This window comes from Phocoena sinus, chromosome 13 (genome assembly GCF_008692025.1).
Source record: "Phocoena sinus isolate mPhoSin1 chromosome 13, mPhoSin1.pri, whole genome shotgun sequence".
Lineage (NCBI taxonomy): Eukaryota > Metazoa > Chordata > Mammalia > Artiodactyla > Phocoenidae > Phocoena > Phocoena sinus.
In genome coordinates this window covers 17,684,427-17,697,558 of record NC_045775.1, presented here as the reverse complement: position 1 = coordinate 17,697,558, position 13,132 = coordinate 17,684,427, and the positions used below count along the sequence as shown (strand labels likewise).

The 13,132-nt window shown below is 48.4% G+C and overlaps 1 protein-coding gene across 25 annotated transcripts in view; it reads left to right on the top strand.

Moving 5' to 3' along the window:
* The window catches only part of LOC116764761, a 430,466-nt gene that overhangs the window by 331,991 nt on the left and 85,343 nt on the right, over positions 1-13,132 (top strand). For 5 of the 25 annotated variants that reach the window (XM_032653674.1, XM_032653671.1, XM_032653670.1 and 2 more), the window contains one exon: positions 12,996-13,104. The exons of 16 other annotated variants lie outside the window; for them this stretch is intronic. In XM_032653674.1, coding sequence (XP_032509565.1) covers positions 13,060-13,104 — 45 coding nt within the window. In that variant the 5' untranslated portion in view covers positions 12,996-13,059. Of the gene's footprint in view, positions 1-12,995; positions 13,112-13,132 lie in introns of all 25 variants that reach the window. 4 more of the 25 variants (XR_004353005.1, XM_032653678.1, XM_032653677.1 and 1 more) reach the window with 1 other exon arrangement.

Here is a 13,132-nt window from a genome sequence, read left to right as displayed (position 1 = left end):
AGAAGCAGCTCCGTTGCAGGGCCAGAATATCCCACATTTTTACAGATTGGCTGGGGCAGGAGCCATACGATGTATTTATCTATAGTGAGGTCACCTTCTTCAACCTACCCCCACCTCAACTTTTGTTTTTAGCTCACTTCAAACAGAAAGACCTCCAGATTTTCTCTGCTTTTTCTGTTTTGACTTTGTTTTTTAATCCAGTGCTTACCATCGTTGTTCTTTCTTTGTAGAGAAAACCCCCAGCAGATGGACATTTGTATCCATTTCAATCTTCCTAGCCCTCCCCTAGGTGGGAGGTGGAGGTATGTGAGCTGGTCTCTTAACTCAGAAATGAGACTAGGAAAAGGAGGAGTTCAGGAGGTGTGTGATCAAAGGCTGGGTTTATGCTGTGGCCACCTGGAGGTTCAGGAGTCCTAAGGGAGACACGTGTGACCTAGAAAGGCCAGGGAAGACTCCATCAAGGAAGTAAGAATGAAATTGGGTCTGGCGGAGGAAGGAAGGATTTGAAGAGGGCTGGGATGGGGGTGCTTTTCATTGGGAAGGGGAGAGGCAGCTTGATAAAGCACAGAGCTGATGATGAGCATGTAAGCTCAAGGAGAAGGAACAGGCACTGTCAGAGGTATAGGCGGGGAGACTGGCTAAGTGCGACGGTCAGAGAGCAGAGTACGTATGCTGAGTATGACGGTAAATTTAGGTGTCATCCTGACTAAGCTACGGTGTCCAATTGTTTGGTCAAATACCAGTGTAGATGTTGCTGTGAAGGTGTTTTTAAATGTGATAAGCATTTAAATCAGTAGGCTCTGAGTAAAGCACATTACTGTCCATAATGTGGGTGGGCCTCACCTAATCAGTTAAGGCCTTAAGCTCAAAGACCAAGGTCTTCAGAAGAAGGGATTCTCCTCAAAACTGTCACATTGACAGCCTGCGTGTGTTCCCGGCCTGCTGCCCCGCAGAATTCAAGACTGAAGCATCTACTCTTAATTATCAGCCTACTAGCCTGCCTTATGGATTTCAGACTGGCCAACGCTCACAATCCCATGAACCAATTCCTTAACATAAATCTTTCTCTCCGTATACCTACTTAGATCCTTTTATTTCTCTGGAGCACCCTGGCTACCACCCTGAGCAGAGCTGGGGCTTTGCTGAATGATCATGGTCCGAGGGCAGCTTTTGAGAGCCAGGCTCCCTTTGCAGGGTATTAGAGGACTAGACATTGAGTCAAATTCTGCAGTCAAGTCCCATGCCCATGAGACTGCCCAGAGGGGCTCATGCAAAGGGAATCCCAGGGACTCTTTATTTTATTTATTTATAAAATAATTTATTTATCTATTTATTTTTGTCTGTGTTGGGTCTTCGTTGCTTTGCACGGGCTTTCTCTAATTGTGGCAAACGGGGGCTACTCTTCATTGCTGTGCGCAGGCTTCTCATTGTGGTGGCTTCTGTTGTTGCGGAGGAGCATGGGCTCTAGGCATGCGGGTTTCAGTAGTTGCAGCACACGGGCTCACTAGTTGTGGCTCGCGGGCTCTAAAGCACAGACTCAGTAGTTGTGGCACACGGGATCTTTCCGGACCAGGGCTCGAACCCATGTCCCCAGCATTGGCAGGCAGATTCTCAACCACTGCGCCACCAGGGAAGCCCCCCAGGGACTCTTTAAATTGGACCTGCCATGCAGAAATGTGACAAGGGTGTTGGGTGGAGCCTGGCTCACTCCCAATTTTTTCACTTCTTGCGTGGAGTTGGTTTTAATTGACAAGAAGTTCCTCTAACCAGTGGACATTTTCTTGTTAAACCCAATGCTCTTGCATTCTCTCATGCAGCAGAAAGACTGCTTTTTTTGTCAAGGAAGCCTTGGATTTTTCCGAGCTAGCTGTGTGAGAAACATCCCTCCTGCAGGCCACTGTGCAAATGAGTCCCCGCAGAAACGTGCCCGAGCCGTCAGGTGTGGGGAGAAATATCTTTAGTAAGAGTAGGTCATGGAATGAGACTTCCCCACTGCAGCATGTGAGGGCAGAGGGGGTTTCCACAGGACCGTCCTTAAGAATCACTGTAAAAATGCATGACTCCATCTGTCTCCTCTCTCTTCTTTGGCTTCAGATGACCTGAGCCATTTAAGAATTCCCCAGCAAGGGACCCTAGGCACCAGGAGAAGTGATGAGCAGATTTTCAATTTGGCCCCAATCTGCATGAATTTTTTTTGGCAGTTGAAATCACTGTCTAAACTAGAAGCTGGAGATGGGTAGTGGGTCTTCCCCATCAGAGGCAGATTCTTGATTGGTCTGGAGAGACTGCTGGTGCTCTGGGCGCGGGGCTCTAACCTCAGCTTCTGGAGAGAAGGCAGAGGTGGCGAAGGGGGAAGTGGAGAGGAAATGGATGGTCCGAGCAGTCGGGGGGCCAGAGAAGGACTCTGCATCCACCCCCCCACCCCCCGGGAGCCAGCTCCATCAGGTCTACCCCCAGAGCGGCTGCCCAGTAACTTCCAAAGGGTGTCCTCCAGGGGGCATCTCCTCTTCCGTGGGGTGGACTGATTTCTTCTGATGAAGGGCTGCCTTGTGATTACGGATATTGGGGACCTCAGACAGAGCCTGGGGACTCTGCTGCCCTGGGAGCTGGAACGTGGCCCTTCAGGGTGAGCTGCACAATTTCTGTTGAGGAGGAGTTCAGAGGAGGCCAGAGGATGTGTGTTGAGGCTCCACGTGTTGATAATCCGGGGTGTCTTGAGTGGTGGTGGTGGTGGTGGTGTGGGCAATGGTGCTTTGGAGGAATCATCATAATGATAATAGTAAAAATAAAAATAATAATAGCAGACATTCATTGAGTGCCTATTCTGTCCCAGGCGCTGACCTAAGACTTTATTCATAATTAGACATTTAATTGCCATAGCAACCCTACGAAGTGCCCTCATTAGTCCCACTTTCAGATGGGGAGAGATATTAAGAAACCGCGCAGCTACCTAGCCAGTGGGTGGTGGTGCCGCCAGCTTGGGACCCAGGCGGTCTGGTTTAGAGCATCCCTGCTCATGCTCACATTCTCCCTGAGCTGCCTCTTGGCCTTGACACTGTGTCCTTTTCTCCAGCCTAAAGTGCAGGCCAGGCCCCCCTAGCAGTCCTTTATATGCCAGCATGGGCCTTCCAGGAGGCTGCTGCAGCCCTGTGTCAAGGATTTTCCAACTCAGAAAGGTGTTTCTCTGGAGCCTTGTTCAAACCTTTCATCCTGCCCAAACCCCCTCCAGCCTCCCTCCTCTTGCCAAGTCAGATCCTGCCTCCTGCCCTTGGAGGCCTCAGCTCTGTCGCCCCCAAACCCGCCCAGAGACGGCGTGGGGAGGGCCACCTCCTCCTAGGACAGCGCTCTTTGGGAAAAATTTCAGTTTGATCTGGCGAGGACACTGGCTTCACAGTAGAAATAACAATATAACCCTCAAGTCTAGATGAAAACATATTCTAGTCTCATAGGTTGGCGAGATGTCCACGTGCCCTGGGCGGACCTGGATGGAAAGGCCAGTTCAGAGTGTCCATCTCGACTCTTCTCTGCAGCCTTGTGAGGGCAAACTCACCCCTGGGGCCTGGGCCTTGCTTGAAGTCCCTACGACGGGGCAGAGAAAGAAAGGGCCAACAACTCTGGTCTGGGCGAGAAGAAAGAGCAGTGGGGAGAGGAGGGTGAGAGTGGTGCGGGTCAGGGCCAGGGCAGGAAACTAATCGGGGGGGCCTCTGCTGTGTCCCTGGGGAAGCAGGGCTTCCACATGGAGCTGTGGCCTTGCTCAGTGAGCGTAGGATCCACCCCACAGAGGCCCGTCATTAAAGTGGTGTTGACCAGAGAGAATTAAAGTATAAAAATGATAAAACCAGCTCCTAATTAGAGCCTGCTGGGCTCCAGCAGGGCCTGCGGGCAGTTTTCGGGAAAGGTCTGCAGGATCTCAGCACATGGGCTGCAGGCACCGCTCAGCCCTGTCATCTTACACGTGGGAAAACTGAGGTTGTGGACAGGAAAGTTGCTCCTGCCGGGTCTCAGGGGAACTGAGCCCCAAGCCAGGGGTCCTTCTACCTCAGCTCAGGCTTCTCTAAGGGCTTCACATGGAAAGAATCTGCCTACACAGGGATGCTGTGTGGCTGGGGCGTATGATAGCATTCAGTCATTCACTTGGTCATTCATTTGTTCAACAGATATTTATAGAGTGCCTTCCATGGGCCAGAGACTGTTTTGGACACAGGTTAGAGCTGAGAACAAAACCAGAAAAACAGTCCTCCCCTCATAGAGTTATTATTCGTAGAATTTTTTTGGCGGGGGGGAGACATAAACACACATTAAATAAATATCGTGTCAGAATGTGGTAAGAACAGTGGAGAAAAATGTGGACAGGAGGGTGCAGGGTGCCCTCCGTGGGCTGTCTCTGGTCAGAGAGTGGCAGGAACCCTTGGACAGTAGTAAGGGCCATAGCAAGAGTCCCACCTCAGCGAGACCCCTCACAACAGCATCCCCACTGCCTCACTGTGAAGTGGGAGGAGGATGGAGCTGGGGACCGTAATTCACAAGACCACTGAGAGGTGCCCAAGAGGCAGGGTCCCAGGGGCCAGGACTGTGCTGTGGTGTGAGCTGGCGAGGTCAGGGCGAGCGTCTACACAGACGGAAGGCCGGGCTGAGCATTGAGGACGTGGCCTTGGGGGAAATTAGGAGGGGCAGAAGGAAGGCCGAAGTAGACTGTCCTGGCTGGCTGGGGAGAAGCACGTGGGAGAGGAGGAAGAAAGGGATGAGACTGGAGGTGAAGTTGAGAAGCAGCCTTGGGAGGCAATGAGGAACAGATTAAGCAGGCTTCACCTCTCGGGCATGGAGATCTTGTGGGTTACAGCTGGGGGATGACATCTGGAAGAAGGCACTTTATAAAGGTCCGTCTGGCAGGTGCAGGACAGTTGTGTTGGAACAAGAAGTCATCGGCGATCTAGGGCAGTGATTGTGGGATGCAGAGAGGGGAGGGACGCAGAGAGGCAGGAAGGACCACAGGACTTGATGCCTAAACTCCAACTTCCTCAATCCGACGCTGTTTTGGCGGAACCCACAGGCTCTTTTTTCACTGCTCTGCGCGTGTGGCGACTTTCCAGGATGGGGAGAGGAGACCTGAGTGCCCGGAGAATTTCTCCAGATGTTGAATCTCATGCTCTGACTGCCGTACCCCTCCCAGTCTCTGCTTCTATCTCTGCCTCCCTGAGTCTGGCTTGGATTTGGCCAGCCCAGATCGGGAAGACCTTGGGGGACAGTCGGCAGGAAAATCTGGGGTCAGTCCAGGGCTAGAGGAGATGCATACGATCTATTCCTGGAAAAAACAGCAAGGAAAGGGGTTTGGGGGCCCTTCATGTGCTGAGTCTAGTTACAATGCAACAAAGAAGCCGCAGGGCAGGTCCGGGTCCTTGCCAATCAGCGGGCACAGCTTGGGGAGTTTGGGGCACCGGGGACCACTCTGAGGATCTGACTGGTCTGGGTCCCTTGGCTTGTTGCCGCCTGGCAGGGGCCCTTAAAACTTGGGGGTGGACAAGACCTGATCCAGTGCTTAGTGTCCCTGTCACAAGAGTCACTGCCTCCAGCTTGGGCCCGGCACGGGGTCTGGGAGGGGAGTCTCGCTGTGGTTCCGAACTTACTAAATGCCCCTGGTGGAATCCAGACATGTGTTCCCAAAGCCACCTCTGAGCAGACCTGGGTTGGCTGTGATGAGGGCTCTGGGGACAGCCAGGGTCCTAAAGGAACGTCCCATGCCTGCCAGAGCCATGGCTGCTGTTTGAGGGCCTCTAGCTGCTGAGACCTCTGGCCTAAGCGAAGAGGGAACCCAGGCTCATGTGACGGGGAGACTAACCCTGTGGGGACACCAGATGAGAAACTGGAGACTCAAGATGAGAAGGACCCCCATTTAGTGCAGCACAGGGGCTAGAATCCTGCCCGCACTCCCCTAGCCCACAGCCTCCTCCTTGACTCCCTGGGGTCTTGAGTGGACTGCAAGCTTGCAGAGGCCAGCACGGGGCCGCCGAGGCTGAGGGCCAGCGATCTGAGGCTGGGACTCGGCACTGATTCAGCCAGACAGCTTTGCTGGGCCATGGTTGGCTTCCCCGCCCTCTCTGTGCAGACTGAGGTGGGTGTGTACTTTGTACTTAATTATAGTGCTCATAACCAGAGAGGAGCTGCTGGGAAGCACATGTCATTTTGTTTGGGGATAATACACACGAAGGCTGGAAAATATCTATTAGATCATCCCGTACTGCCTCTGCCACAGCTGGCATGATTGGTATCAGATCACTCATGCTTTCTCCTGCCTGTGACTCAGGCGGGGTCTGGGGGCTGGGCTGGGCCTCCTGAAGGCTGGTAGCCCCACAGCTTTCTCTTGAGCTCTGCTCTCATTTTCCTTGTCTGCCTGCTCGGTTTTTCATCCCCGGATCTGTTTCTGCCAGCCTTGCTCTCTCGTGTCCTCCCAGTGAGCATTGATTCCTCTAGCCCCTGTTTATGGAGACCCCATTCTGTGGCAGGCCCACCCCTGCTCAGTTCTGGGCGTTCAGACAATGATATACATCCACTATTCACGGTTGAGAGCAACGTGAGACCTGCCCACGGATAATTCTTTTTTATTAAATTTTTATTGGAGTAGAGTTGATTGACAACGTTGTGTTAGTTTCAGGTGTACAGCAATGTGAATCGGTTGTACATATACATCTATCCACTCTTTTTTTAGATTCTCTTCCCATATAGGCCATTAAAGAGTATTGAGTAGAGTTCCCTGTGCTATACAGTAGGTTCTTATTAGTTATCTATTTTATATATAGCAGTGTGTGTATGTCAATCCCAATCTCCCAGTTTATCCCTCCCCACCCCCTCATCCCCTAGTAACCATACGTTTGTTTTCTACATCTGTGACTCTACTTCTGTTTTTCGTTTTTTGCTTTAAGATTCTTTTCCCAGATAGGTCATTGCAGAGTATTGAGTAGAGTTCCCTGTGCTATACAGTAGGTTCTAATTTATGGCTAAATGTGGGCGCACCATGCAAGAAGGACTCCTGTAGGTTAGGGAAGGGAGAGGTCACTCTGGGCTCTGCTCGTTGGGGGGCTTCACGGAGGAGATGGCCTTTGAGCTTGGAGAGAGCTCACCAGGTGGAGAAAAAGAAGGCACCACACTGGAAACCTGTAGCCCCCTTCTCATTCTATTGCTTAATATCCTTTGTCTACCCCGGATCTTCTTGGTCATAGATTGACTCCCTCTAAATCTGGCCTCTGCCACCTCAATCCCTTATGTCTGTCTCTCCTCCTCCCACCTCTGGCCCATTTTAGACGCAGTGGGCAGGCCAGTCAAGGCTGAGGCAGAGGTGGGAATCCAGTGACCAGAGAGCGAAGGCTGCAGCTGCCTTATCTGCAAAATGGGGGATGAGGGCTAATCTCTATGAACCATTCAGGTCTGATGTTCTAGGAATTTCTAAAGCAGGGAGCCACTTGGCAGAACCAGGGTCCAGAGGTGGCGGCTTCATGTCTGTTTCTTCGTCTTCCTGACTTCAGCCACCACCGTTAGCCTGGCAGCTCCCAGATCTGCATTTTCAGCACAGATTCCCTGCCTGAGCGATGGAAACACATCTCCCGCTGCTCCCTGCCTGTGTCTCCGGAGGTGCCTTAAAATCAGCATGTCCAAAGGGGAAATCACTATATTTTACACACCTCTGATTCACCCTGCTGCCAGGATACATGTGCACAACACATTCACACACTCACACCCTTCTGATCACGTTACTTTCTTAAAACCACTCCACCAGGATAAAATCCCTGGAGAGCTAGGTGCAGTGGGGCAAAGGTCTTCTGTGACCTTACTGCAGGCGTATCCGTCAAGACTCCACGCCTCCCCAGACACTGGACCCCAGCCAACCCTGACTGCTGAGCACACCTCGAGATTTCACATTTCTGCCTCTTTGCATGTGTTCTTTCTCTAGTATAGAACATTGCTCTCATGCCATGTTTTCTTCCTATTCATTTGTTAAAACCCAACTTGCCTATCACCTCTGCAATGAAGCCTTCCCAGACATCACTTGTCCCAGTTAATGAATCATTCCCACTCCCTTTTTTCTATCCTTGACCTTGTGAATACAGCTTTTATAGCACTTATCACTGAGTTATTATCAGTTTACTGTGGTAAACAGTGGGCACCCCAACTCCCATTCATCTTTGGACTCTGGATTTTTCTAGCATGATGCCCAGCACTTATTAAGCACTAAGGATTTTGTTCTTTAAACAGAACTGAGTCCTAATGACTGCCCTATGGTACTCATAGCTCCTTGACAGCAAAGCTCTGCTCAAAGTCAGGAGTACATTTCCAGAGGGCTCTGCAGTGGGGAGCAGCAGTAAGAGTCTGTGTTTTTCGCTCAATGCCTGCCCTGAGTTAGATGTTAGGTGTTTTCTCTTTCTCAGGCTAGAGTGAGCCCTTGAGCTGACCCAGAAGTTCTGAGCATTTATCACCTAGTATTGATGACCACATATTCTGCCTTCCCTCCTTATGCCTAGAGATGAAGGAAGAAATACAAGCTCATGTTACAAAGAGTATTTCCCTGGTTTATCAGCTCTCCCTCTCTCAGCTGGCGCTCAGAATGATTTCTTAGTTCTCAGCTTTTCTTCCTCTGATCAAAGTGCCCGAGGCAGTGAGCACCAGGAGGGGAACACGAGCATTTCTGGCTCAGTCTCACGCTCCCCTCTTCTGTGCTGTTTGAAGAACCTGTAGCCCAGAGTTCACCAATCAGGTGGGTGTGGCCTGGCTGCAGAAGGGTCTCCAAGGGCTTGGCGGGGAGCCCGGATGCCCTGGGATATCTGGGGGATGTGGGGGGCAGCTGCCCTACCTCCCCCTGGAGGAGATCAAAGCTGCTTGTGCCCTTCCTTGTCCTCCTTTTCCCATTCTGTTCACTCAATCGTTCTTTTCTCTCCAATGAATTCAATGCAGAAAATCCATGAGCAGGATTTCTCTCTTCAAAGGATCAAATAACCTTTTTTTTTTGGCCCCCTTTTTACTATTTTTCCCAAACTGCAAAAGGAAAACATGCCAACAGACTTAGAGTTAAAGGTGAGAGAAAGAAAGAAAAGTTGCAGCAAAGTAATTTCAACTTGAGAAGTAGAGTGGTTGAAACCCAGAAAAAATGTGCGCTCAGCAATATGGTCCGCTCCTACAAATTAACCCAGAGCACTTGTGTAATTAGTGCGAAGGGTAGGGAACTGAGCAGCTCACAATATCTCTCACCCAGTTTGGAATTACGTTCACAAAAGAATTTCCTCTTCCTTTCTTGTGAGAGTTGAGAGAGTTGCCCTGTCGGTCTGGCATCAGCATTTTGGGCTGGGTTTTGCTCCTGAGGAGGTGGTCTTGCGGCTGTACCCTCCTGACTTTCACCTCTGCGCGTGGCATAACTGGGCCTTCACAGAGTGGAGGTGGAGGCCACTCAGCTCCTCTTCCGGAGAAACGGACCCTGAGGAGCCCCAGATACCAGCTCTACTGGCCTCTCAGTGCTTCCCACTACCCTCTTTCTGCCCCTGTGCTGCATCTAAACTCTGAGTTTCCTGATTTTTTAAAAAAAATGTTGGGGTATAGTTGATTTACAATGTTGTGTGTGTTTCAGGTGTACAGCAAAGTGAATCTGTTACACATATACGTATATCTACTCTTTTTTAGATTCTCATACTGAGTGAAGTAAGTCAGACAGAGGAAGACAAATATCATATGATATCACTTATATGTGGAATCTAAAAAAAGGCTACAAATGAACTTATCCACAAAACAGAAATAGAGTCACAGATGTAGAAAATAAACTTATAGTTACCAGGGGGTAAGGCGAGGAGGGATAAATTGGATGATTAGGATTGACATATACACACAATGAACTCTACTCAGTACTCTGTAATGGCCTATATGGGAAAAGAATCTAAAAAATGAGTTTCCTGCTTTTGACATGAATGTGGATATTTATCACCTCTTGAGGAATTAAGAGAATTCAGGTCTGTAAAGTGCTTGGAGAGCTATTGTTGAAGACTCTGTGGCTGGTTGTCACAGGGATCTTTGTGGTGGGGGCATGCTTCATGGGGGTCGTGGGAGGGTGGCTAACAATCTTTTCCCTTTTTTCCATAAACTCTTCTGGCATCTAGTGAGGCCAATGGACTTGCTATGGACTGAATGTTTGTGTCTCCCAAATTCATATGCTGAAGCCCTAACCCTCAATGTAATGGTATTTGCAGGTAGGCTTTGGGGACGTAATTAGGTCATGAGGGTGGAGCCCTCACAAACAGGATTAGTGCCCTAAAAAGAAGAGATGTGAGACAGATGATCTCTCTCCGCCATGTGAGGGTACAACAGGAACGTAGCTATCTGCATGAGTTTCTTCACCAGACACTGACTTGATCTTGAACTTCCAGACTCCAGAACTGTGAGAAATCAATGTTTGTTGTTTAAGCCATTTGCTCTGTGGTATTTTGTTACAGCAGCCTAGACTAAGACAGGACTCATTCTCAGAATGTTTTTAAATGCACAAAATAAAATATATAGGATTACAAAGGAAACTAATTATATTGACATACAGTTAACAAAATATAAATAAAACATGTGTGGTACAGTCATATATGTGCTTCTTTATTAACTCATCAAAAAGCAAGATCTACTTATGGGTTGAATAACTGACATATGTCTGCAATAAATAATATTTTGAGAAATCTGCAACAATCATAACATACTAAAATATCTGATTTCTACTGTTGACAAATCATAGCATTGCTAAAACTACTGTGGTTTATTGCTCACATTCGTAATTGAGGGAAATGCTATATAGTTCAGTTAGAGGTTAGTGAAAATAAAGATAGACATTTTCCCCATCTAACTTCATTGACCCCCTGACTTCTGTCCACGGGCCTTTGGATGAGTTTCTGCTGATGAATAAATGGGTTTATTTGGAAGATAACTGAACCATTAGTGGCTTCTACTGAATCCTCTGCTTGTGGGGGTTCTATGTCCCTCTCTGGAGACTGAAGGATTGATTTCTTGGAGTCAGGTGTCATTGAGGGTCATTTTTAAGAAATTGGGGGACCAAGAGGACAGAAATGACAAGAGAACTAACAGTATAATATGTGCATGGTAAGGAGCACTGGGTTGTTGGCCTGTGCTGTGAGCAAAGAGGTGAGGATGTGTGCACGGCTGAGGAAGGATGTAGGAGCACATGCTTCTCAGAGGGGAAGCCTGGATGCTTAAGGGGTAAATTGACAAAAGGGAGGTGATGTGGGGCCAGGCAGGGTGCAAGGCATGGAAGTTGGGGCATCTTGACAGTTCAAGGTGGTGCCTCTCTGGGCTGCAGGGCAACTGGGAGCTCTCCCTAGCTCAGGATAAGGGACACAGATCTGTGTTGCAGGCATATTGATTTTCAGATGCACCTGATCACTTGGTTTGAGGTCCTGTTCGTCCATGTGTTCTCCGTGAGCCAGGCTTCAGCATTATCATGTGCACTTAAAACATTTTCACCCACTGGTCATTGACTTCCTTAGCAGTTCCTCCCAGATTCTCTCAAACAACAGATTCAGGCTTCGTGAACAAACATTTGTAAACTGGTTGTTCATTTGCCATCTATTTAGTGCTGTGATAACTGAAATCATCCCTGAACAGGAAAATATTTTTATCTTTCTTAGTTGCTATTCAGAGGACCCAGGGTGGGCAATTGAACTTCTGTACTTGAGAAAGATAAGATGCTCCAGGTAATATTTAATTTTACTAAAGAAAAAAATCCCAAAATGACTTTTCCCCTTAAGTTAATAGTTTTTGTCCTTGAAAACAAAGCCCACATGATACAGATGAATAATACCTCGAAGTCTTTGTTCTGTGGGCTGAGTCTCAGAGCTGAGTGCATTAGACAGGGGGCTAAAACTTGTAGGCAGAGGTATAGAATCCCCAGTCTCTCCCTTTTAACATGAATCCCAGGCAACTGCCCCTCCAGAACTTAGTGGTGAGAGGTTAGATGAGAATTCCTGTTCTATATTAAAAATTATTAATGTGATAATTTATTTTTTTCTTTTGTACTAGGTCTTCAAAATTTTATAGTTACAGCACATCTCAGTTCAACCTTGCCTCATTTCAAGTGTTTGTGGCCACATGTAGCGAGTAGCTACCATACTGAATAGTGCTTCTCTTCCTTTCTTTCTCTCTCTCTCTGTAATAAAATATAGTTGACATACAATATTATGTTAGTTTCAGGTGTGCTACATAATGATTTGACTTTTGCATACATTACGTAATGATTACTACAATAAGTCTAGTAGCCAACTGTCTGCATACAAAATTATTGCAATATTATTGATCACATTCTGTATGTTATTACATCCCTGTGACTTATCATATAACTGGAGGTTTGTACCTCTAAGTCCCCTTTGCCTATTTTCTCCCACCCCATCGCCCACCTCCCTTCTGGCATCTACCTGTGTGCTCTCTGGATCTATGAGTTTGCTTTCATTTTGTTTTGTTTGCCTGTTTGTCCTGTGGGGAGTTCTTCTCTGAGACTTGCTTTTCACCGTGAGCTGTGCTGCCCCTTGGCTAATTCTGCCGTGGAACTCAGAGGTGTTAGTGGTTGGTGTGTTAGAGCAATTGCTGGGTACAAAGGCGCACTGGGATGCAAAGATACGGGGAAGAAGCCCAGTGGGAGGGAGAGGCATCCATGACACCAGTCATTCTATACAAAAGAGAGCGAGCTGCGATTACCATCTCCCGGAGTGTGTGGGAGCTCTGAGACCTGGGAAGGTGCCTTCCTGAAGGCTGCCACACACAGGGCTACACAGAGCACAGGCAAGAGATTTGCTCATTAGGAGACACCATGGGCTAAGCAGCCATGCCCATAATGCCAAGACCTTGGCAAGAAGAGAAGGGAAAAAGCCACTGTCTCCAACTTTCTCTAGTGGCTCCTGGATCACTGCTACTCTTGTATTTGTTTGATAATCCCGTGATTAATCTATTTGCTTGTATTCCATTGTGTCCCTCAGGTGGACTAGATGCAGTTTACAAAAACAGTTGGATTATGACAAGATGACATAAAAATGACAAAAAATGGGGCACAGGAGATGGAAGAATAGGAAAGATGAATGGAACCAGGTGTGAGGTTGGTTCAAAATACACATCC